Source organism: Phyllostomus hastatus, unplaced genomic scaffold (genome assembly GCF_019186645.2).
Source record: "Phyllostomus hastatus isolate PE091 unplaced genomic scaffold, TTU_PhHast_1.1 phas_contig_40, whole genome shotgun sequence".
NCBI classification, from domain to species: Eukaryota; Metazoa; Chordata; class Mammalia; order Chiroptera; family Phyllostomidae; genus Phyllostomus; species Phyllostomus hastatus.
In genome coordinates this window covers 83,440,429-83,467,054 of record NW_025333872.1, presented here as the reverse complement: position 1 = coordinate 83,467,054, position 26,626 = coordinate 83,440,429, and the positions used below count along the sequence as shown (strand labels likewise).

Sequence of the window (26,626 nt, the reverse complement as noted above, 5' to 3'; positions counted from 1 at the left end):
TGGTCCCAGGCACCCAGGTCCGTCCAGAATTCGCTCCCTTGTGCTTCGCCGTTCGACTCCCCCGGAAACGGTGGCTGCACACGCCGAGTTCCGGGCCAGCGCGCCTCCGTCTGGCTGGGAGCGCGGGGGCCCCAGTGCCGGATGGAGGCGAAGGAGGCATCCGAGCCGGCTACCGGCGTTGGGTGCTGTGTGTCAGCGGAGGAGATCGAAAAGTGGATGGAGGAGGCCATGCAAATGGTGAGGAGCCCGGGAGATAGATGCCGGGGGTGGGCACTTGTCCGGCTCTCATCCTAGCCGGATCATTTGAGCAAACGTCCCGGTTGCTTTCTCGTCCTCATAATCGCGATGGCGCCACGTTTTAGGCAAACAGCTGGATTTAGCTTATTCTCATAGTAGCTCTGAGGAAGGAGGGAGGGAAATACGGGAATTGTTTCTTTTTCACTGGCACGAAGTATGCGTCCAATTCCCCTATACAGCTGCTGCGTCCCCTTCTTTACTGAGAACACACTCGCAAACCCGCCAAAGCACATTCTTTTGTGTTTATGACCCCTTGAACCTCTGTAGTGGAAGGAAGGAAGCTGAGGATGTTTCTGGCAGGAAGTACGTAAAAACAAATCCCAGTATAGTCAGAGTCTACTTTCCTTCCTTCCTTCCATGTATCCATCCGTCCGTCCGTCCTACTGCCTTCTGTTCTTTACTTCCTTTTCTCGCTCTGTCAGGACTGTTGAGTAAGGAGGGCTCTAATCAGATTTGTGTGTAATCCAAGTTTTACCCATACTTATGTGTGCCAGCGAGCTCTTTAATAGGGATAGAAGTGCACTTGGCATATGTATGTATCTAAATACAGGCGCACGTACACATGTACTTATGTGAAATGCCCTTCAGTTTTACATTTCCCTAAAGCTGCTCTAAAGAAATCTTTTCCATAACATGTTTTTGATTATATTTATCCTATCCTTAATGGTCTCTGGACTCCTATAGCTAATTAATTCATAGTTATGTCTTCATTCACTGCACAAATGTTTATTGAGTGCACATGTGGCTATTGAAATTTAAATTAAGAGGAAATAAAATGAAATGTTCAGCTCTTCAGTCACATTAGTCACTTTTCAAGTACTAAGTAGCCACATATGACCAGTGGCTACCATATTGGACAGCACAGATCAAAGACGTTTCCAATATGACAAGAGGTTCTGTTGGATAGCACTGGTCTGAAATGGCCACAATCCCATCTGCAATATATAAGAAAGTTCTGTGCTACCCCTATTCCCACGAGCTCTGAAACGATCACTTTCTAATATTTGGCAATGCTTCAGGTGAGCAGCAACAACTGTGTAACTTTTTTGTTGTCAGAGTTATCGAACTTTGAATAAACTATTGTTTTGTAAAATCACTACTTTTCATGACAGTTTTCTTTTGAAGAACTAAGCATATAATGAAGTTTATTGTTTTCATCATCACAGCATCTAATTCTAAGGGTATAGGCTTGGAAACAAATATAAGAATAAGTAACAACACTGCACTCTGACTAGGTTTTAGACACAGTGCTAGGCACAGTGTTTCCTGTGGGCCATGATATGTAAGTTCCACATACGAGGTACACGGTATCACTGTCCTCATTTTCAGGTGGAGACAGAGATGTAAATCATTCCCCAGATCTGGAAGGCTGGTGAGGACGAGGCTCTGTCAGCCATCTGTTCTCGTCACAGCCTGTACTGCATGCACTGTGTTTGGTTGCCCCCTGCTCTCCAGCATACACTCTGCCGGATCTCTCTGCCTTCTTACTTTCATTACCCTGACCTACTGTGTACTGAGGTTCCGAATTAGATGTTTGAATTTTTTTTCCTTCTGTGAATTGCCCAGACATATGTGCTGTCCAATTTTATTATTAGTTTTATTTTTTAAATCATGTTGTAGAAATAATTCACAAGGAAGTAATAGAGATATTAGTGAAGATATGGAGGGAAGTTCACTCCTTTATAATAGTAGGGATCTGAAATAATGTGAGTGTCAAACAATAGGGGCCAGTTAAGTGAATCACATATTCATACAGAGGAACACTGTGCAAGCTTAAACAATAAAACCATGTGCTGAAAATATTACCCCAAATAGGGAAATGCATTTATTTCTAAGTGGAAAAGGTGGACTGCTAAAATGTATATATAGTATAAATATATTTGACTTAAAGAAACTACAGGTGTGTATATGCAGGCATAGAAAAAAGCTTGAAAATCTTCTGCCACAGAATAGTAACTAAGTGTTTTTATTTTTTGATGTGTGGATTTTTTACCCCCCAGGTTTTCTGCCTTGAACATATCTTATTTTATAATTAACAAAAAACAAAGATTGAGTGTGTGTGTCTATCTAGATTTATCTACCTATCAAGAAAACAAGTGTTCTAGACTAAATCCATTATTTATTATTATAGTGTTGTTTTTCTGGGTGCCTGGTGTTACTACAGCATTGTGCTAGGTGAAATCAAGCCGTGCACTAATGAAAAAGTTAGTGAGTAATATGTCCAGGTCCAAAATAAGACATAGATATAAAGTGCCATCCCATAATAGGCAACAAAGTCCTGAGTGAGTCAGCCTACATCAATTTGGGGATGCTTACTGAATTTTAAAAAGATAAAAGGGATATGGGTCGGTGGAAAGGAAGGGACAGGTTGATCAGCACAGAGGAACTGGCAAGTACCAAGAAATGAAGGACTTTGCCTTTGGTTCGGAGGCCATCCAGCTGTGTAGAACAGGGCTTCCTAACCAGGGGCCCAGGTTTTAGGGGATCTATAAATCCCGAAACTGTGTGTAACAACATTATGAGCATATGCCTGTTTGATGTGAGAGACCCTGCAACTTTCATCAGATTCTCAGATAACCAGGGACCTAGAAGAACAAGGAAAAGCTGGGCTGGTTCTGTTGGCTGGAGGGGAGGATGGCTGGTAGTTGGGAGGCTCTTAGTGCCAGGCCGAGGAGTTTCAGAGGAAAACAGAGCTTGTGAGTGTCACTAACCGTAACTGTTATAGTGTAATCTTTTGGATGTCCTTACTTCCTACCCAAGACTTGATCTGGCTAAATTGTTTCTTCGCTGGATTTTTTTTCTTTCATAGGAAGTATATCTGGGGAGTCATCAAGAGTCTGTGCAAACTGCAGTCTGTCCCCCGTCTCCCCTAACTTTACTACCCCTCACTGGGAAGTAGTTTATAGGCATAATGACTTTCAAGAAACCACAGTCTCTTCCATTCTGGATCTGTCATTATCTGTAAAAATAGGCCCCAACTAGAGCAAAATAAATGGCATTTAAAGACAAAGAAGGGGCCAGTGATTGGGCTGGGAAGAAGAGAGATTTCATTCTTTAATTGTGAAAGCTGCTAATTTGTTAATTATGGAAGACCAATTTGCTGTTTTAAAAGTAATTGAGCTTTGTCCTCTCTCCTAAAAAATGAGATAGTTAAAACCTCCCTACACACATTTCAGACCCATTTTGCCCGAGTTCTTTTACATTCATAAAGCAATGATCAGACTTGCCAGGAGAGGGGATAGGAACATTAGAAAATGAGATGGGTGGGTAGAAGATTATTTTCAGCTTAATTAAGTCTATTTTGAATTTAACAGCAAAGCAAATATATATATTTTTTACTTTAAAAAAAAAGATTTCATGTATTTATTTTTAGAGAGAGGGGAAGGAAAGAAGAAAGAAAGGGAGAGAAACATCAATGTGTGGTTGCATCTTGTGCACCTACAACTGGGGACCTGGCCTGCAACCCAGGCATGTGCCCTGACTGGGAATCAAACCAGTGATTCTTTGGTTTGCAGGCCTGTGCTTAGTCCACTGAGCTACACTAGCCAGGGCACAAATATATGTATATTTTTATATATGCATATATATACATATACAGTTGACCATTGAACAACATGGGTTTGAACTGCACAGATCCGTTCATAGGATTTTTTCAATTGATCCTAGCAGTTCAAATGCATGTGTTTCAAGGGTTCAGAATCTGCATATGAGAAGTGGGAAACAGTAAAAGGAGATACATTTTCTGGAAGGAAAAAGAAAAAATCCATAGGCAAGCACAAAAGGCACAAGCCCAGCCACCTGGAGGCCCAGGTGGAGAGAGCTGCCAGGCCTCTGCAGGGTGCCCCCCCGACCACTGTCTTCCAGGTGAGCAGGTCAGGACCCACAACCCCACTGGCTCTCCCTCTCCACTGCTTCCCACTCCCAATTGTAAGCTCTTATTATTTGCAAGCTCAGAATCAGAACACTTGCAATGTAGCCATAACAGTCTGTTGGAATAGAAGCTAGACGTTTAACCTACAGAGAAGTCCCTCTTCCAGCCACTGGTTTTCATTCCCATCACTTCCCAAACTGCCTCTGCCTCACTGACTCTTCTTTCTTGGCCCGTTTTTTTCTGGGGTCTTTGCTAACACCAGACACTCCCAGTTTTCCTCCTACCTCACCAGGCATCTCTCAGTCTGCATTCCAAGGTGCTTCTCATTTATTCCACCTTGAAAAAAAATTTTATTTTGAAATAATTATAGATTCACAGGAAGTTGCTAAAAAAAGTGTAGAGGGAAGCCCACATACCTTCACCCAGTTTCTTCCAATGGTCACACTTCACATGACACGAGTACAGTATCGAACCCAGGAAAATGGCATTGATACTGTCTGCGAGTTTATTCGGCTTTCCTCAGCTTCGTGTGTGCTCGTGTGTGCGTGCCTGTGCGTGTGTAGTTCTGCGTAACCTTGTGTCATGTTCAGTTTGTTTATTTACCAACGGAACTGTTCCAGGTTCCCTGGTGCTGCCCTTTGTGGCCGCTGTCCCCTCCCAAACCCTAAGCCCTGGCAGCCACTAGCTGACAGCCACTAGTCCGTTCTCCGTACCAGTAGGTAACCTTTTAAAGATTTTTGTTTTAATTCAACATAATTTCCTTGAGATCCATCCAAGTTGTTGAGCCAGTCAATAGTACAGTCCTTTTTATTGGGGTGCAGTTTTTCCATGGCAGAGGTGTGCCACAGTTCCTTGAAGTATTCCCACTGAAGGACATTGGGGTCATTTCCAGTTTTTGGCTATTCTGAATGAAACGCCTACAAATATTCATGTCTATATATGAAATGATCTATTGTATGAACCTAAGATTTTATTTTCCTGGGTAAGTAAATGTGCAAAAGTGTGATTTCTCGGTTATACGTTTAGTGCATGTTTAGCTTTTTAAGGAACTGCCAAACTGTTTTCCAGAGTGGCTGTACCATTTCACATTCCTGTGATCCTGGTTCTCCACAGCCTCGTCAACATTTGGCGTTTTTTTACTTTCCATTTTAGGCATTCTGGTTGGTGTGTAGTGTGGTCTCACTGTGGTTTTAATTTGCATTTTCCTAATGGCTAATGATGTGGACGTCTTTTCATGTGCTTATTTGCCATTTCTATGCCTTCTTTGGCGAACTGTCTGTTAACATACTTTGCCCGTGTTCTAATGGGCTTGTTTGGGCTTTTTTTAACTTGTTGAACTTTGGAGAGTTCTTTACCTAGTCTAGATACTAGATCTTTGTTCTGTATGTGGTTTGCAATTATCTTCTTCCAGTTTTAGTTTGTCTTTTCTTCCTCTTAGTGGTGGGTATTAGATTCCTATGGCTTTCATAACAAATTATCACAAACTTAGTGGGATAAAACAACACAACTTCTTTCTGTTATAGTTCTGGAGGCCAGGAGCCTGGAATCAGTTTCTCTGGGCCACAATCAATGTTTCAGCAGGGCACAGCGCCCTCTGGAGGCTGTGGAGGATATGTTTCCTTGCCTTTTCCAGCTTGTAGAGCAGGGACTTGCAACCTTTTAAAAAATCTCCCGGCACACGTAAACTAATTACTAAATTTTTGTGGCACACCAAAAATGGTATTACACTTTTTGCCAATCTGACAAAAAAAAGGTAAAATTTTTATTCATTCACAGTGGACAGCTACTATTGTGTTGGCTGTTGTCTTTTTTTTTTTTTTTTTTAATTTGACAACCTAAGGGAAAAGAGGTCAGCCCCCCGACTAAACAGCCAGGCATGCCTGTGTTGACAGTCTGGAAGCACACCACTTGGAAACTGCTGTTCTCGAGGCACATCCCGTGCTTGGCTCATGGCCACCTCCATCTTCAACGCGGACAGCAGAGCATCACCCTGCTTTCTGCTGCTGGTGTCAAATCTGTCCCTGCAACTGTGTGGTTGCAGGTAGGGCCACCAGGGCAAGTTCCTTATGTCAAGATCCTCAGCAAACATTGGTTGGACAAATACATGATCTGTCTCTCACGAGTACCTGGGGTTATGTGTAATTCCAAGGTTATTTTAAATTACATTCTTGGTGTGACCACACTTAGCTTCTCCACCTTCCCCCACTGCCAGTCCCCCTCCTGGCTTCCTTTCAGTAGTAGCCTGTGGTGCGTTTGCACTATTTATTTGTATGTATTCACCAAATCTTGGAACTCTTCAGACTTTCAAACTTTGTGTAAACTGGGCATGCTTTCACCTTTTTTCCAGACCTGGGATAGAATCAGCCTTTGGGTAGTTTGTGTTACAGTTCTGAGGAATGCAGTCTTACTGCTTCAGAGACCGTCACCTTACATCTCTCCAGCCTACCACTGCAGAGGAGAGAGGGGAGGTACAGTTGGCTGCCACTGGTGTGCCTCTCCTTGTCCCCTTACGGCCAAGTGAAAAGTGTCCGTTGAGCATGCTTGAAGTTGCTCAGTAACCCATGCTAACATTGTGATAGGACGTTATCGCTACTATAGATAAAGTAGAGCCGGGAGTAAGAGGCTAGTGAAGGAGAAAGAGCGCCATTTTCGGCATTGTCTTCAACTTTGCACCACATGTGCCGTATGGTGTGTGTATTCATGTCCTACACTTACGTGGATCGAGGCTTCCGAAGTGTCCTGTGACCTGCCGAAACAAGAAATGCTGCCCTTTCTGCAAATGGCTGGTTTGGGATTCTTTTAACTGTAGTGAGATGGAAATGGGTGCGCACTAGCCCAAGGGTCCCACCCTCCTTTTATTCTTTCTCACTGGCAGCCCCAGGATGTACACAGATGCAACCTGCGTACTTTGGCCATCTGCCCGGAAAAAGTATTCTTTCCCGGTCCTGGGCCCCGGAGCTCCTGTGGTTCGCAAAGCGGAAGGAGAAGAAAAATGGACAGTAGGTGATAGAGGGAGGCTTTGCGGATGCAATAGGTTGCCGTTCCGACGATGGTGGTGGTGGGATTGTGCTGGACTTATTTTCCAATTGAGGTATACTTTCCACAAAGTGATAGTTTACATACAGTGAGATGCACGGGTCTGAAATGCGTTGTTCTTTCCATTTTGAGTGATGCAAACATCCGTGCGACCCACGCCCTTATCGAGATAAAGTCTTCTCCATCCCAGGCAGTTGCTTTATGTCCCTTCCGCCTCAGTTGGTCTTCACATCCCCCTCTGTCACTGTAGCTTCGTTCTGTCCAGTCTAGTCCTCCTCGTGAGGGGAGCCATGCAGTATGTGTGCCTCGTGTTTGACTTCTCCTACCCGGCATGTGTGAGGTTCAGCCCGGCTGATGTGTGTCTGCGTTCGCCCCTTTTCACTGCAGAGTGGTATTCCGCTGCGTGCCGGGACGGCAGTGGGTTTATCCGTTCTTTTGTTGATGGACCCGTCTGCCGTTTCCAGACCTGGCTATTAGGAATCAAGCTATTATGACTATTCTTTTCTTTCTTTCTTTCTTTCTTTCTTTCTTTCTTTCTTTCTTTCTTTCTTTCTTTCTTTCTTTCTTTCTTTCTTTCTTTCTTTCTTTCTTTCTTTCTTTCTTTCTTTCTTTCTTTCTTTCTTTCTTTCTTTCTCTTTCTTTCTCTCTCTCTTTTTCTTTCTTTCTTTCCTTCTTTCTTTCCTTCTTTCTTCATACAGGGTGGGGCAAAAATAGGTTTACAGTTGTTCATAAATAATAATGCAGAAACAAACTCTGTATTTCGTATACTCACAATGGTCAACCTACTTTTGCCCCACCCTGTGGAGTCCCTTTTCAAATAAGTAGGAGTGGAATTTGTCCATAGGCGATGGGTGTGTACTTTTAACTTCCACAATGTCCTCCAAAGTGCTGGTGCTATTTCACCTCCAGCGCTCCCCACTTTTCATGTCTCCCTTAGGACGCGAATTGGGGGTGCAGGGGCACCTCCATTCTGTCGCTTAAGTGTTATTGGGACTCTGGAGGATATTTGCTGTCACTTTTAGAGAAACCAAATTAAGCAAGTAGAATTTCAAGAAGGAAAGAATTTTAAGAAAGGGTTTATAAATATTTTTTCTTCTACCTCTTTGCAAATACATATACTCTCTCTGAAAAGGAACACAGACCCTGGCAATTTAAGAACAAGAGTCAGTATTAGTCTTTTGATCCCCTCTGCTTCCAATGAGGGGGAAAAATCAGGGGCTCAGGACCTAGAAACAGGATTTTTTTGCTGAGTATCCCTTAGTGTGGATGCACAGGGAACCAAGGAGCTCAGTCCTGAACTCTGTTTGAGGACCGGGAAAGGTCAGTTGCCTTTCTTTGTTGGAGTGTTAATTATGTGTCTACTGCTCGTGCTGCATCTGTTTCTTTCCTGTAATCCTTTCAAGTATTGAACATCACGTGTGAGACTTTCCACTTGTTTTTCAGGCCAGAGAAGCCCTAGAAAATACCGAAGTCCCTGTCGGCTGCCTTCTGGTCTACAACAATGAAGTTGTGGGCAAGGGAAGAAATGAAGTCAATCAAACCAAAAACGTGAGTGCGTTCAATGGGACAACTGGCGACTCAGGGCAGTGATGGTGGGAGTGGAACGAGGTTGTCACCGTGGGTGACAGGGGTGTTTGTACAGTCCGAGAGTCTCAGTGGAAGGGTCGTTTCCCTGAACATCTTGCTTTTTTTGTTTTTAATGCCTTTTTCTCTGATTATAAAAGTGACACATGTTGACTTTTTAAAATTTGGAAAATTCAGAAAGATTGAATGAGCCCATAAAATCTTTGGAGCTAATATTCTATTTTATGCAGCTTTACATTTGCGCTTGAGTGAAACCTAAGGGACGACTTTATTACACTGGGGCATCAGTGTGGGAGAAAGGAGTCCATCTCCATTTGAAGCAAATCTAATATATGAAAACTCCACTTTACAGAACATACCAGTTTAACTCATATTGCATTCCTTAGGAACTTTGAATAATGTGTTGCTCCTAGCAAATGGAAAATCACCCTCAATTTATAACTTTGGAGGTAAAACAATGTATAAAGAAGCTATTTCCATTTCAGGTAGTTCAGTGGAACAAAGTCTCCACTACCTGCTCTCTCTGTACCTGCATGTGGTGTGTACGCTGCCATAGGTTGTGAGACTTTAACTTATTGTGGCTAGGTTGAGGAGCTCGTGAATTAAGGCACCACTTCTTGACTGCTGTATCACAATGGTGTGTCGCAGTAGGGATAAATATAGTGTCAGATTTTATTATTATAAGAAATACTAGGTGGATCAGGGAGCGCCTATCACCCTCACACCCCCACACAGGCTTTGGTCTTGTGGTGTGACCTTGGGAGCCAGGGCACAAGCCGGTGTTGGTACCCGTGCTCCGTGGATGTTGAAGTTCATCCATCACATGCACCAAAAGGAAAACTAAGACTTAGCGAAACACGTGCAATGTGGAAATCCAGATTCACAAAGTCATTATGTGGATGTCAAAATACCTGTGAGATAAGTAATAGAGATAATACAGCAACTAGCGAATATATAGATACTTATATTTGGGAGTAGAATTTTGTATTTGAGACAATTGTTGTATCACCCTATTCATATTTTGTCTTGTGGTACAATATCTTTAATGTGAGAACTTTGTCCTAATGACATCCATCTAACCGCCAATGACTTGGGTTTCTTCTTTACCTTGAAATGAACCCGGATGTTCATATGTTGGCATTCTGTGTCCTATAGGGGATTGTCTGAGAATCACAGTATAGGAAGACATCTGATCCCAAATGGGGAGGGCTTTTGGCTCTGACCTCACCCACTCCCCACCTGCTGGTCACCACCGCCAACACCTGTCCAACTTGTGTGTCTTTAATACATGCTAACAAGGCTGGTTCTTGAGCCATAAAAGAGGAAGCTGATTGAAATGATTCGGTTCAACAGGCACTTATCGAGAACAACGGGGAGATTTGATTTAGTCATTCTGAATCTGATTTTTAAAAACCGCTCCAGTTGGGCAAACTTATTTTTAAGCTCCCCCTTTGGTTCTGGTCGGCCCCCAGGCTCGGGAACCTCTTCTCTAAAGTGCCTTCGAGCTCTGAGTTTGTCCTTCTGGCCTTCACGGTGCTTGGGCCACTGCCCCAGCACTTCTCATGCCCTGCCCTGTGTCACAGGTCGCCTTTCTGCTGCCCTGCCAGACTTAACACTTGTTGAAGACAGAGGCGTCTTATTCCACACAGAATTTAGCACAGTGGCTTGTGCATAGGTAACACTCAGTATAAGTTTGTTGATAAATGTGATGACCATGAGTATTATAACTAATTGTCACATAACAGAGTATATATGTAGCATTGGATGGCATTAACATCCTGTAATTCAGGTTGCTTTAAGAGCCATAGATACCAGTGTACCCCATTTTACATATGGGTAAACCAAGGCATAGAGAAGGTATGTGACTTGCCCAAGGCCACATAATCAGTAATGCCATGGTCAGGATTCGAACTTAAATGTAGTTGATTCCAACTGCTGTGTCATTTCTCTTGTATTCTACTGCCTGCACGAGGTATCTGAGACCCAAACCAAAAATCTGCTTCTGTTTAAAGTCTGCCAGCATATAAAATCTCATCCCCACAAACATGAAAGTGATGACATTCCCATAAACTAAATATAGATGTGCTTCCAGTCGGGTCAGCGACAGCATTGAAAACACATCTGAAACTGGAGCACGTGCTTCTCACAATTTTAGGCTTTCCCCAAAATGTTCAGAAACGCTAGGCTTACCTTTTTTTTTTTTAATTAAGACCTATCTTCCCTATAGCATTTTAATTGAAAGAGTGTCCCTCAAATTCTTAGGTACTTAACTAAAAATACAGCATAATTGGGACGGCATTTCAGATTAAATGTCTCGTTGGTGAGGTTACGCACCTCTACCTAGGGGTTATGTTGTTAGCTGCTGAGTGTGTCCCGAAACTTCCATTCTTTAAAAACGCTCGCAGAAACAGTAGGCCCATTTTTTGTATTTATTTTTGAGTATTTGGCACATGTCACAAACATTGTCAAGATAAGCTCCTGTCTCTTTTCAGGCCACTCGACATGCGGAAATGGTGGCCATCGACCAGGTCCTGGAGTGGTGTCGCGGCCGCGGCAGGAGCCCCTCCGAGGTGTTCGAGCGCACCGTGCTGTACGTCACCGTGGAGCCCTGCATCATGTGCGCCGCCGCGCTGCGCCTGATGAGTATCCTTGGACCTGGCGTGTTCATGTCTGTGAACTTGAAAGAGGCCAGGCACATAAGCCGTTCCTAATACATGAAAACAGAGACCTAAGAAACAAATTCTAGGAGCTGAACATTATAATCTGTAGCATCCGTTGGTCAAACATTGTTTGAAAAGATTTTTAAATAGTAAAATGACCTCTTTTTAAAAGAGTATCTATAAAGATATAACTAGTAACTAAGGTAGAAAGAGTGGAGCTGAGCACTGATTTGAACTGCTTCGTAGTGGGAAGTCATGATCGAAGGCAACGTAGGTTAGAAAACGGAGCACGAGGGAAGGTCCGAAGAACACGCTCCCGAGTCTTGCCTTTGGAGAACAGACTTTGGTGACTTAAAAATGTTCTTTCTCTGTTTATGTGTTTTTATTCCTCTATTTTTGCCATGAAGACCTTCTACAGGTGTGAACAATTTTCAGTGAGAAGTCAGTACGGAGCGGAAAACCAGTCCCGTGTGAGTGATACCGTGCTGGATGAAGGGGACGCCGGCGGAGCGGCGGCTCCCCGAGGCGTGTCCGTCACGGAGCGACTCAACTGCTGAGCGCTGCCAGCTGGTCTCTTAAGATTTTAACACACTATTTAATAATTTAAAAATTCAGTTTCATCCTTGCATATTTCTATCTACTTATTTTACTGTGTATGTGTGAATCATCTGGTCACTTTAAAGATAACGCAGAGGGATGTGAGTGTGAGAAAAGGTACAGTCTCTACTGTATCGAGAGGGCAGCTCTGGTCAGCAGCATTGCCTCCCCACCCTGCCTTTCGGAGTGACTCGGCTGCAGTCCTTTTTGTAAAGGGGCACAGGTTATCTTTTATTTGAGGGGAGAACAGGGAGCAATATGGTGATTTTAAAAGGTGAAAATCTCTGGATGAAATTCTTGCCTCTTTTCTGGCTACAATCCTCTAATGATCCCAAGAAAACTGATTTAGGAGAAACCGGAGAGAACACCAAAACTGTAAACATTTACCAGCTGCCTATTTAGTTTTCAATATACTTACGGTGGTGGGATATTAATTTCTAAATCCTTCAAACCTCTTTTGTGTAACTGGATTGTATTACTTTCGAGCTGAAGCCTGCACTTAATCGTTTTAAAGAGTAGTATGAGCTTTCCTCCCTGGGATGGCTGGTGTAAGTTCTGCTTGTGTCCTGAACTGCACGTTCTCTGTAGAACCTTAACTCTCTCTCATGAATCCCGCTGGTTGTATATGGCTGTCAGAACGAACGTTTTGGTGGCTGTGGCTCGGTTCTAGATATCGCCTCTGCTGACTTACCAAACACTGGGAGGTCATTTCAGGTAACGTGAACTGTCACACCTTTTCCTTCTTTCTGATTGCCTTGATCTCGTCACGGGCTTGCGAATGGTAAGTGTGTGGTGGGTGTACCAGGAGCCATGCTCCAACCAGACAGGCTCCCAGCACTACTGGTCCAGTTCGTTTGCGCTTCAGTGTTAGGGGCAGGCGGTCACTTCCAGGTGAGCGCCTGGCTCGGAGAGAAGAGAAGCTCTGCTGAAGGCGAGTCCCCAGCCTTCCAAGGTGTCTTCGGACAAGCTTCATCCAGGCCTCCAGGTGTGTCTGAAGGCCTGGCCGCTATCAGCGTGCTCCCGGTAAGCAGTCCCCAGCTCTGCGCTGCCCTGAGTTTGTGGGACGCTTGGCCTCTGCCGGTGAAGGTAGATGCCATTGACTGTAAACACAACATTTTTGCACACATTCAGTAATTTTGCTTGATTGCTATTTTTGGTGTATAGCACTCAATACCTGTATTTTCATTATATTTTTTTCTGCCTTTGATACCCGAGAGGATGGTTTCAGTGAAGTCCTGGGAGCACAAGCCAGGGAAAATGGGGCTGAGGAGGAAATGAGAGGCCCAAGAGTGAAGACCACGATTCTGGAAAATTCTCAGCAATGAGCAGGGTAGCAGCTTGCCTGGGAGCAGGGTAGAAGGAAGGGCGTTGGGTTTTCCCCCAGCTTTACTGAGATATAATTGACACACGACATTGCGTAAGTGTATGGTGTACATCTTGCTTTGATAGACATACTTATTGTGACACGTTTACCACAACGAAGTTAACACATCCTTCACCTCACATAATTGCCATTTTGTTGTTGTCATTGTTATTCTGAAACATTTAAGCTCTACTGTCTTAGCAACTCTCAAGTATACAGGATGTCACTGTTAACTACAGTCACTCTGCTGTGTCTTTGATTCCTGGAACTTAATCCTCTTAGGATGCGAAGTTTGTAGCCTTCGGCCAGTGTCTCCCCATTTCTGCCACCCCTGTGTTCCCGGCAACCACCATTCTGCTCTCTGCTTCCAAAAAGAAAATAGGATGTGAACATACATGCAGAATATTATTCAGCCTTAAAGAAGGAGGAAATCCTGCCATTTGGATAGACAAATATGGATGGACCTCAAGGGCATTATGCTGAGTCAGACAGAGAAAGACAAATACCACATGATCTCACTTATATGTGGAATTTAAAAACGTTGAACTCTTATTTGTTTTGATAGGGAAGGTTTATGTAGCCTCCGTAGGCTCAGGCCAGAGCTGACTGCAGGCGCAGGAGAAGGCTCCTTCTGAGCAGCGGACCGTGCCTGCCAGTCCTCCCTCTCCTGCTTGCTGCGTCCACATGCGCCCCCCTGAAACCTCTGCTCATTGGAGCTTTTCATGCCCCCTCAGAAGGGTGCAATGTAGCAAGTCCAAACTCCTGTGGTGAGCCTTCCAAGTGCTCTGTATTTTGACCTTGTTTTATTGCTTTAATTTTTTCCTTGTACTCCCTTAATACCTCTACCCCCACCAGCTGGTTGCCTCACATGCGACCCATGTTTATTCTTACTCTTTCCCTGATGTGCTCTGTTCAGCCTCTTTAAATACCCTCTGTCATTAAAGCAAGTTCAAGTTTCAAGTCCTTACTGTTATCACAACTTCTTATTCTTTCACATGTTGTTCTCTTCTCCCAAATTAGATACCAAAGATAGAATAAACTGAACACTTAAAAAAATCCTCTATAGTAAGTAAGGGTTGACAATTTTTTTTCGTAAGAGCCAGATGGTAAAAATTTTAGCCTTTGAAAGCCATTTATGTCCCTGTCACATATTCTTTTTTTTAACAACCCTTTAAAAATGTAAAAACCCCTTTTTGCTGTTCACTTTTAGCTGTGGCCAGCCATAGATGTACAGCATCAAACATTTAATGGGCCACCAGTAAAGGAGAGCAGATACAAGTAGCTAATGCACAATGAGCACTTAGATGTACCGGGTGCTTAACAGGTGTTACTTTATTTATTTTTATTTAACCCTCACAAAATCCTTCTGGATTAATTGCTTTAATTCCCTACATTTTACATGTGAGGAAACTGAGGCATAAAGAGTTTAAGAATCTTACCCAAGATCACATAGCTAGTAGCTTTGATAGCTGCTACTGGAGAACTAATAGTTGACTGGGAGTAGAGTTTGACAGGCCACCACCCAGCTATTCTTTTGGAAATATGCTTCTCATGTTACTAATAGCTGCAGAGTGTATCAACATCTGAAAGATGTTTACATAATTATGTGTATATTGCTTTTTTATGGGTTACGGCACATATTTTCATAGGCTTATGTTCATTCTCAACTTTCTCGTTTCATCAGTGCATTCCTGGCTACCGGGCCGAGGAAGCAGTGGAAATGTTAAAGAACTTCTACAAACAAGAAAATCCAAACGGTCAGTTTTCCCCTGCTGTGTACAACGTCCCCCACCTGAAACAAATCAGTGTGAAGAGAGTCTGACTGGGGCTGACCTCATTTTCTTTTCTCCCCCCTTCTTTTCGCAGCACCCAAATCAAAGGTTCGAAAAAAGGAATGTCAGAAATCCTGAACTTGACCTAATGAAGGACTAATGAATGCCACTGGATGAAATTCATGTACTGAAAGCTGGCGACCTCATCAAATCATGTGTTATATATTGTCCTTAACCCATGGGAAAAGGATCTTTCATCATTTCCTGTTAAAGGAACAACTTAGCACTTTTAAAAAGTCTGACAATTGTAATCAACTACTACTACAACTAGTGTTTCCGTGAGCTGAAAGACTATTTTGAAAAGGGAAAAATTAAAGATTGAGGCGACAGAAATCAGTAAGCAGTGCAGTGCACTTCCTGCCAAAGGGTCATGCCCAGTCCTGGGGAGTGCTGTGAGGAGTGAGCATCCAGACTCAGTTACTGGCGTGTCCGGACGGGGGCGCTGCTGTGGACACTGAGTCCGCGCCCGGCATTTCGGAAGCGAGTCTTCCTTCCTTGCAGCCTCTACGCTCTCCCAGGGTGCTGGGGGCCCGCGACTTCCCTTGGACATTGTACATGAGTTGTGTACATGCAGACCAGGATTGTAAAGTCCTCAGAACAGACTTTTTACCTTTATAAAAACACTTAGAATAAACGCCTATGGTAAAACAAGTGCTAAAACCTTATTTGTGCCTTTTTGGGAGATGGATAGTCTTAAAAATAAAAGATAAAAAGCACAAATGGGACAAGTCCTTCTTTGTCCCTGAGCAACTGCACTGTGAATCAGGGAACAAAACAGAATCTGGCCCTGGTGGAGCAGGGAGATGGGTAACAATCAGAACAGCATGTTAGGGGGTGACATAGATTATGGCAAAAAGAACGGGCAGGCCACTGGTGGTGAGTCTGCTGGTTGCACAATTAAATAGCATGGTCAGTTTGGTCTGAAATAGAATACAGTTCTTTCTCTTTATAAAAACCCAGATTTAGAATTTGAAAATCTAAAGTGGTGAAACATGAACACAGCCCTGGACAGGGTGGCGCAGCAGGAACTCCCAGATACTCTCGCGGGCTGACTACGGTAAGGCTGGTGCGGCTTGAAGGGCAGCTTTGAAGAGCCGGGCTGCGGTGCACCGCGTCCGTCCGCCCAGAAGGGGGCCTCGCCGTTCCACCAGAAGCCCCGCTCCTGGTCCTGGACCGAAGCTCCTCAGCTGCATTTCTTCACTAGATTCATTTCCTTGATGCAAAGCATCTGTATTTGTTGGTTCTGCAATTTGAGCGATGTCTCTGACTTGTTTGTTTTGAATTACATTACAGGCTGGAATGTAATTGTGGTGAAAGTATTTTTATATTGCTGAGAGTAGCAGCTAATCACAGTTACATGCTTCGGAGGATTTATAATTGCTTGATTTTGTATGTGTGTGTTTTTAACTGCATTTGAATTTTATGGAGAAGAATAGGCATGATTTTAAATCTATAATGATGTTACATGTAACTTCTCTTCAATTTCACCTGCTTTGAAAATTATCCTCTCATTAAATTTTAGTGCTTTGACTACTTGATTCCTGTTTGCAGTTGGGCATAATTCATTTCTGGCTCCTTGTGGTTTTCTGCAGGCGGACTCCATTGTGCATGTTGTCCTCATGTCATTTTCTGGGGGGTTATTTGTAGACAAAGATGCCTGGACTCTTTCCTCTAGAGAGCACCACCCAGTATGTCTGGCCAAGCCTCTGATGTCAAGTAGGTTCTTAGTAAACATGGGTTAAATAAAATTATTGATTGAAATTTGAGGAAAAATGAGTGATGAGAATATTTAGGATGAAAAGCCAAAAGTCGCATACGGTTATTTTACCCCAGAGATAGTGACTACTGAAAGGATCTAGAAAATAATAAAACAATAAACAGGGAAGGATAGAAAAGACTTACTAAGGTACATATGCTCTGTCTATGCTGTGTTTTGGAGAATCGGTATTTCCTAATTCCCAAGCTTGACTGAAAATTTTAATTTTGGTTATGATCTTTTTGATTATCTAGTGATTGACTTATGGAAAAGTCTCCTAAATTTTTGGTCTTAGGCACGGTTTCCTTTTTTACTTTGTGGCGGGGGCAGGGTGTGGAATTGGTTTAGACGGTGTGTTGCAGATTGAAGGTCGGCACCTCCAGTGCCATAACAGGATCATTACAGAGTCACAGACATTAAGGCTGTGGGATTCTGACAGTTTCAAGGCTGCGAGACTCTGACACCGTTTCCAAGGTGGTGGTTAGGAGTCGTGGGTGTCTGATGAGGTGCTGCTTTGTGAGTACCGTATTCTCCAGCTACTTAAATGTGGCTTAAAATATTAGGATGCTCCCATTCAGAACACTGACTCCAGTTGATAAGTACAGTTAGCGCCTGTTGAAGAGACTAGAAGAGAGACTTGCTCTGTGTACAAGACAATTCGGGAAGTTGTGGGATGCAAAAAGGTTTGAGCATCTCTACCCTGTTGAGAGAAGCTATTGGGAAGGGATGGCATGTAAGTCACTGGAGTATCTGGTGTTCACTGGTTTTTGCAATGGACCCTGCTGAGAATGGGCGGTATGTAATGCTTTGGCAGGCTTCAATCACTGATAAAAGACATGTTAAAATATCTTTGCATTTTCTTTTTTCTTGGCGCAAGCATCTCTTCCTGTGTTGTATTTGGAATATCATGGAGAGAAATTAGACGGCCAAGAACTCCAAAGTAGGCAAGAACTGTTAATTTTTCCTTAAACTCTCTATTTGGAAATAATTGAAAACTTACAGAAAAATACCCATGTATCCCTTATTCTTCAAACCTATTGTTAACAACTTTTCTTGCTCTCTTTATGCTCTCTATTCTCTTCCTCTATTCATATATAATTTTTCTGAACCATTTGATAGAAAGTTACATGCATGTATATCATGGTCCTTTACACTGAATGTTTCAGTATTTCCTAAACATAGGGGTAGTCTCATATAATCACAGTATAGTTACTGATGTTAGTAAATTTAATGTTAACACGTTACTGTTATTTAGTATGCCATTTGTATTCCAGTTTTGTCAGTGACCTCATAATGTCCTTTAGAGAATTTCCCCTGCCCTACCCCTGCCATAGTAAATCCATTCTGGTCAGATATCACATTTAATTGTCATGTATCTTTAGCTGCTTTTAGTCTATAACATGCCCATGGCCTCTCTTTGTTGTCTATGACATTTTAAAAATCATACAGTCCTCCTACCCTCCCCTTCAACTTTGCTTCCTTCCCCCTCTCCCTCCTTCCTTCCCTCCCTCCTTCCCTCCCTTCCTTCCTTCCAAATTTTCTCATGATTAGATTCACGTTATGTATTTTAAGTGATGCTGTGTTCTCACTGTGTCACTTCTGGAGGTGCCCAAAAGCCGTCTTCCCTCAATAGTGATGGTAACTTTGGTCGCCTGGTGAAGGTGTTCTCTGATATCTACACTATCAATTATTGTATTTTCTCTTTCCAACAAATAAGTAGTTTGGGGTGAGGAACAGCTGTGTTTAAAAAAGTATATTTGACATTGATGGAAAGGAGGGGAAGAAAATGATATAAATTTCAAAGCAACTGTTAAACTATTTGATTGCATGCTTTCTCTTTCATGTTTGCCAAAAATTCCCTGAGAATATTTTAAATAGGGATGTCTTAATAAAAATTTAAAGGAAGCCTCAGACATAAGTTTTTTCTTTCTTGATCTCAACAAAACTGATTATTATATTGACTTAATTATATCTGATAAAAAACAGAGTTTTGGGAAAATAGGTCTAAGATGTTTTTGGTATCATAGATGGCCTGTAGTGATCCGATAGGTTGTATAATTCTAGGTAGGTAGTTATTTGGCCACAACATAGGAGATTTCTTGGGTTTCCATAGAGACACCTAGTCTTAAAATGTTTCAAGCACTGCTACTTTTAAATGAGTGTTGGTAAAAATAGCAAAAGCCAAGGCTCTTTATAAAAAATTATTAAAAACTTGTTTTAAGTAGTGAGGTTCCCAGTTAAAATCCACTGTTGACGCCAAAGCGTGTCCGTCCCAGTCCTCCTGCAACAGCTGGGGAAGAGGCACCAAGAACTGGTTTCCCTGCCTTTTGGCAAAGGAACGAGACTCTGTTGACTTCATCCATGAAGGCAGCTGCCAACTATTTTCTTGCTCTGTAACTGTTAATTGCATGTGGTGAGGAAAGGAGTGATGGGTGACGTTATTTTTATGGGTGTAAGTTCTGGTGAAAGTTTGACATCCTTAGGATCCTAAACTTTTTCAAGAAGAGCTAATAAAAACAGGCTCACGGGATTACTTCTTACCTGGTGTTTTAGTGAATATGGGTCTAAAGACTTCGTGGTGTGGTTGAAGGAGCATGAACTTGGGAGCCTAGAGCAGGACTTGGCCAAGGATGGCCCATGGGCCAAACCCAGTCTGCTGCCTATTTTTGGTACCGCTCACAAGTCGAACATGGTTTTTATGTTTTTTACATGTTTGAAAAAAGTCAAAAGAATTTAGTGACCTGTGAACATGAAATGAAATTCAAACTGCAGAGTCCATAAATTAAGGATTTTTGGAGGCAGCCACACCCACTTGTTCTTCCATCATCTGGGCCTGTCTGCCCTGCAGTGGCGGAGCGCAGTGGCCGTGACAGAGACTTGCCTGCGGCTCCCAAAGCCTAAATACCTTGTGTCCGGCCCTCGAAGAGAAGGTCGGCTGACCCCCGGCCTAGAGAGTGTAAAACCGTGAGGTGTGATCTCTGAGGCACTTGTTCAAGCTCTGTGACTTTGCAACTGGATAACGTAGCTCATTGTGCAGCTGTGGTGAATGGCTTTGGTACCATGATTTTTTTAAGTCTGTTAAAAATATGAAAGAGAGGTCCAAGACACTGACATAGTTATTCTGCCTTACAATATTTTGTTGCCTTATAAAAATAATTTATCGTGTTCAGGGGGTGGTTAGAATAAGCAATACATATTATTTAAAATCATCATGTTTAAAATGTTATCGTGTACTTATAATTTTTAAGAACAGTTGCCATAATGTCAAAAATCTATTGGACTGTTGGGCTCCTGGTCAAAACCAGGACTGAAGCAGTTCCGGTACTTTGGTGCTGGAATCATGCACACTGAAATTTGAAGAAAAGACAAAGAAGAAACATCTATTAGGTGTTTTGTTATTATTATTTTTTTTTCACCCTGCATTGAGTTCAGGACCAAGTATGTTTAATAAACAAATACTATGCCCAAATTCTCAGTTGCATAGCAAAGAAGTACTTGAGGGAGACTCCTTGGAGGACAGACGCCAGCTGTGCCCTGAGAGGCACGTGGGGTTTGGGGACATAAGCAAGAGGGTGAGCATCAGCATATGCAGTCACAGAGCAGGAGAAGGACAGTGATGGCAAGCCACGGATGACAAATGCTCGGGCCGAGTTACCGTAGTTGAGATCCCCAACTTCTTCCTGAGAAGGAGTAATTTTTCATTCCCTTTCTGATGTGTGATTTCATGGGTTTCTGGAGTGTGCATGGTTTGGGGTGGGGCACTGCCAGGGACCAAGGCTGTGACACTCCCGTCACTGAGGTAAGCGGACTGGAATTTGAGCGGAGGGGGTGGGGTGTGTCAATATTAGAAGCCAGTATTTACCTAGAAATTACTAGGTGTCAGTCTCTATTCATGTATTACCTCATTAATCCTCATAACAACCCTTTTAGCCAGTACTATTATTATTTCCATTTTATACCAAGGAAACTGAGGCACAGGGAGATTAAATACCTTGCCCAGGGTCACTGAGTATTAAGTGATCATGTCAGAATGGGCTGGGTCATTGCAAGGTAAAAAATCCTCATGCTTTAGTGACTTAGAATAGAGGTTTAGCTCTCTTATGCTTTACTTCTTGTCCGTGTCAGTCGGGCCAGGGCGTGGGCTAGGCACACCCATCTGGGGCATCACCAGTCTTGGAGGAGGGAGAAGAGAGGTGGCGGATAATGCTCTAGGTCTAGAACAGAGTGTCACAGACTTGAATGTGAACTGCCCGGGGAACTTATTAAATGCGTATTATGATTCGGGATGCCTGGGATGGGCCTGAGATTCTGCATTTTTAGCAAGCTTCTCGGTGATTTCTATACTGCTGGACCATTGGAGTCAAGAAGGCTTGCTGACTTTTGCCCAGAAATGGCATCACTTCTGCTCACCAAAGAGTTAAAGTAAGTCACAGAGCCACGCCCACCTTTAAGGTGGCAGGGAATGTAATCCACCATCTACCCCAGAGGGAGGAGGACTGGAACATTTGGGAACAGCCCCAGTGAAGACAGCAACAAGTGTGAAGCTAGGGTTTGAATTCAGGCAGGCGGTCCCTCCGCACAGTTAGAGGTGTTGGTCCCTTCCCCAGGAGACAGGGCAGCATCATGGCACCTGCCCTGCTTGGCAGACAGCCCTTTGGGGTCGTCCTCGAGACCAACCACTTGCAGTTCATTTGTGTGGCATCGATGCAGCTTGGTGTCAAAGGCAGCCGTTCTCAATATAGCGTTGCAACTCTGAAATGCTTCAATTCATTTTTTCCTTCATAACTTGCTGACATCTATGAATTATTTCTTTTTGTTCAAAGCATACCTTCAAGTAGATTCAAGTCTTTCCCCATGACGCTGCCTGTCTTCTAATATTCTGCCATACTTTCCTGTTTTGGAGAAGGGGTGAGGTTGTACAGCCAGCACTCAGCGAGCTGTGCGTGATCCTGGGAACGCCCGTGGGCATGTGCCCACACAGGCACACATCACTCATCGAGAATGTTTGCTGCAGAGCGCTGGAGCTGCTGGTCTGGAAGAGTGCTAGCACGGGGTCAGCACAGCAAACTCGGTTTCCGGCGTTTCTGAGCCTGCGGCCTGTACCCTATCTGGGAACTTCCCATAGGGCCGTAAACAACCGAGGATGGATGTTTGTGGGAGCCAGGGGTGAATTCCAGGCCCCAGTTAGTGTCTTTAGAGAGAGAACAGTGGACCGGGTTACTCAGAGCTCAGCACTGAGTAATCATCACGCCTCCTTTGACTGGCCCCCAGCGCCCACAGAAGGCCCTGCTGTCAGGCCCCTGGTTGGCGTGCAGATGAACTAACTACTCAGCAACACTAGTTTAAGCAAGGCCCCTGTCCGTCTTCTGGAAAACCTGATCTGCAAATGGCACTTGGAGTGACGTAAGATTGCTCTCCCTCCCTTAAAAAAAAATCCTCCCAAGAGGGAGCTAGAGGTACCTTCAGGTTGACATAAGAATTGGGAGATAAGAGTTCAGAAGTAACCCATGGCACTCACTAAGCCAGTTGGCAGCCTAGCCGAACACGAGGAAGAAAATGGGTCTTGTCAGCTTTTCGCTGGGAAAGTCAAGGTTGCCGTGTTGGGCATGACTCCCCTCGGCCCACCTGTTCTGTCATTAATCACGGGCAGAGCTGCAGAAAACCGAACGTCCTCCAGAGACAGTTTCGTCCCGAAATGCTCATAGTTCAACAACAACAACAAAATGTTAATAGCTAAGGGGGAATAATAAAGCAAAGTGTTGCTATTTTCATTAATGACTTAGAAATCTACAGTATGACTTATAAAAATTCATGGACGTGAATTCCACTGATCACACTAATCCTCACCGTAGAAGGAATTTCGAGTGATCTTTCCGGCTACTATGCCCTTTGGAAGAAGACCCATCACGCCACCAGGTGATCCTCATTTCCCATGAAGCGCTCTCAGCTTCTAATCTAGCCTGTGCTGGCATTGATAGGAGGTCATTTCTTTCCGTGGCACTTCTGTATTGGAGGCCTAAGTAAGTTAAGGATGTCACCATCCTGATTCAAACCCTAAGCAATTTCAGGAAAGATGAAATTACTTCTTGACCTGAGAGGAAACACTCTATTTGTAGTGAGTCGCTACCCTAGTGGGGTGCCAAGGGGTGCCCGGCCTCTGCCTTCCTTTGTGGGCGTCCTCCCCAGGCCAGCTCCACACTCAGCACAGTGCTCTCTCGTTCTCAGCACGTTTCGTCAACATCATTAACCTCTAGCGTTATCTTGCTCTTCCCTTCAAAGTCCTGCAATCTCCATGAAATGTTTTCCAACTACTCTAGCCCACAGTGATCGTTTTCTTTAAACGCTTACTTAGTGTCACACAGTTTAACACTCAATCGGCCTCTAATTATAGTAATTAGATTGTAAGCTCCTCCAAAGCCAGGACTGAGCCCCATGCTAGGCCCAGGGGCGGTTTCAGTAAATGCCTGCTGAGTGATGGATCTGAGATCTGGATGCTTTCCAGTCAACAGGACAAAACGGTGAATTAGCACCAGCCCGAGAAGGCTGTCCTGGCTGACTGAGCAGGGCCCCTGTCTACGTGCATGTTGGTGAAGGCCACCGTTGCCAGGCGGCTCTAGGCAGACAAGGTCGGGCGACTCGGACACCCAAGGTCGTCCTCCGGCTCTCCTCTCACTTAGAAACCTGCATTTTGAACTCGGTGTGCCACTTCCCATTTTCAGGTTTCAGAAGTCAGGAGGAGCAAGCAGTAGTGAGGCAGAAAGGGCAAGATTTTCTATCTGCTTCTCTGGAACCTGTAACTTTCTTGCAGAGGCATAACAAACAGAAGGGAGGACACGTCGCATAGTGAAGAGCAAATATTGTGCTGTGTGGAGATGGGTTTATATAACTTTTTTGCTAGACTAGTCCAGAGGCTGGATTCATGTTTTAATCATATTCTCTTGAGAGGAAAAGGCAGCTGGTGAAATTGTTGGAGGTGACATGCCAATCTACATAGAAACCAAGTGTGGTTTGGAGACCACCATGGAAATAATAACTTCAGTCATTAAGTGGAGAAAGAAAGAAGGAAAGAAACCAGATAAGTTTTCCAGGATCAAGAAGTTATTTTTATTATAAACTAACCTTAGGGAGACCATCAGCTTTATTATTATTTTAACATTTAAATTCAGATACTGACGGCTTTATCTTTTTCACTGTTGATTACCCTTGGCAAGAGCGGAGGTAGTCACGAGTGCAACAGAACATCCTTCATGTTTTTATTTTTAAGTTGCATTTTAATTATGTGTATAAGCTCAGTTGTGCAGGCAGAACATGGTCAGGAGCACACAGTGACACAATTCAGGTCTTGATGTACAATTTCTCTCTTCCTTGAACTTGGCTTTCCAAGGCCTGAATTCTAACAGTTGGTAAAGATTGATTAGCATTGTGAAATTGGAAGGAAGAGGTCTCTGTCTCTCTCTCTCTCTCTCTTTTCTTGCAGACCTGGATAACACCAAATCTTTACAATGATCTATAGCCGGCACTAGCAGTAAATATCTGGAATATAATGTGTTGGGCTCTGGGAAATGCTATCTTTTGCTTGGACAGAAATCGATATTTAGATTATTACTGGGAATTTGTTTGTGCTTCTGGATTTTGTGGGATTAAGGCTGATGCTATATTATTCTCGTGTGTTTTGTTGACCCTTAGGTACTTGAAAAAAGAGAGAAAAGAGTGTCAGGGTTGAAATCATCAAATGTTGGAGGTGCTACGGCTGTACTCTAATTGTATTGGCAGATGGCCCAGGGAGCAGCTGGTGACAAAGGACCCCTGATTCCACCCAAAGGTCCAAATACCATCTCTTCTGCCTGTAACTGGGTCAGTAAAAGGAAATTTTATGGGCAGAAGTTTGGACTGAAATTTCTCTGTGGGAGCAGCAGATTGAATTGATAATAGGAGAAAGTTTGTATTGTTAACTTTTATAAGGTGGTAGTAATTTCAGGAACTTTATGGCGCTGGCAAATTATTTGGGCCATATTTTTACCTGATGCACATTGTTCGCTCTGCTTTGTTGGACAGCACAGCCGAGCTGGATCCAAGAGAAAGAATTGGAGCAGACCGCGGCACCGGGCTAATGTAATTAACATCGCGACCTGTTGCCACAGCTTGTGGGGACCGCAACAGAGAACCGTTTATGATAAAGGCCCGGAGGGGATGGAATAGCCACCTCTTTGAGACCAGGAAGATACGGATGGAATGAAGAGAGGGTAAGAGGCCACAGAGAGGAAGGGGCTCCATGAAGGAGAGCATGAGACTTTTTTTTTTTGCTTCTTTCCTGATCTCCTTTCCCGAGCAAGACAGCAACCCTTGGGGTAGACTGTGGCCTTGGTGGTTAATTTCACTGGATTAATAAGATCAATAGCCAAAGGAGGAAGAATGTTAGTGTTTAAGGTGGTGAGAGTCACTATCTCTATTCATGCCAGCGGTTACTTAGGCGAAGGACATTTGGTACGTCTCTGTGCTAACGGACAGAACTGCAGTGCAAAGCTGGAAGTCAGTTTGAACCTTCTTTGTCCTCAGAGGCTACATCAGATGTCCTGGGAGCAGCTGAGAGACATCACTCTTGGCACATGTCCAAACCATGTTTCTTCTTTTCAATGGGTGTGTCTTTTCCTTACAGTGCAGTGTAAAATCTGAGATTTGGGATTTTTTTTGACTGATCTCAAATTCTTTTATTTTTATTTTTTAATTGTTAAAAATGATTTTGTCCAATGTATTTGGGGGTCATTGGTTAACAAGGTCATGTAGGTTTCAAGTGCACATTTCAATATGATACTAGACCTGCACATTGCACTGTGTGTTCAGCACCTAAAGTCAAACCATCTCCCGCCACCATATAGTAGGCTGCCTACAACCTCCACTCCCCAACCCCCTCCCTCTGGCAGTCTGTCTGTCTGTATCCCCATTGCTGTCTACATCCATGTGTTTCAGTTTTATGTCCCCAAAATGAGTGAAATCATATGGCTCTTACCTTTTTCTGACTGACTTAGGTGAGATCCTGTTTTTAACCTATACTGAGAGTAGATACAGGTAGTTCCATTCTAATGGGCTGTTTTGAATCAAGGCACATTAGGCTCACCATGCGTAGACGGGGGTGTTCTCTACAACCTAGTGTGGTCAGAAATGCAGTGGACAGAACACAGACTCATTCATTATAGTAACCATTACTAGCTAATATTTATTGACTGTTTGTTGTGCACCCGGCATAGCTCTAAAGGCTTTGCAGACATTATATAACCCTTGCAATGACCTTAGAGGGTTGCAGTCCTTTTCCCCACTTAGGTGAGTTGGTAGAGTTAATCTTTAGCTTGCTAAAGATCACAGGGCTGGTAAGGGGCAGAAGCAGAATTGAATTGTAGAGTTCGCATTCTTCAGCCATTATACTAATTCAAGCAGATTACCCAAATAGGAAAAGAATACAAAAGATGGTGGTTGTTGTTCCCTGCCATACCCTCCGCTGGGACAAAACCCTAAAACTGGGGTGTATCCATGCAGCAAGCCTTTGGTTTCATTTCCTCTCAGTACTTCATGAATCTGAATGTCTTTTTTAACTCTGTGTGTGGGTTTTTTGTTTATTTGTTTACTTTTAAATTT

General features: G+C 43.5%; 1 protein-coding gene across 1 annotated transcript; it reads left to right on the top strand.

Moving 5' to 3' along the window:
• The first annotated feature begins 13 nt into the window (after positions 1-13).
• On the top strand, positions 14-16,778 carry ADAT2 (adenosine deaminase tRNA specific 2). The gene is made up of 6 exons (XM_045842671.1): positions 14-237; positions 8,648-8,752; positions 11,281-11,431; positions 12,653-12,759; positions 15,093-15,165; positions 15,275-16,778. The coding sequence occupies exons 1-6, from the start codon at positions 142-144 to the stop codon at positions 15,316-15,318; spliced, it is 576 nt and encodes a 191-aa protein (XP_045698627.1). The 5' UTR covers positions 14-141; the 3' UTR covers positions 15,319-16,778.
• Positions 16,779-26,626: the final 9,848 nt, after the last annotated feature.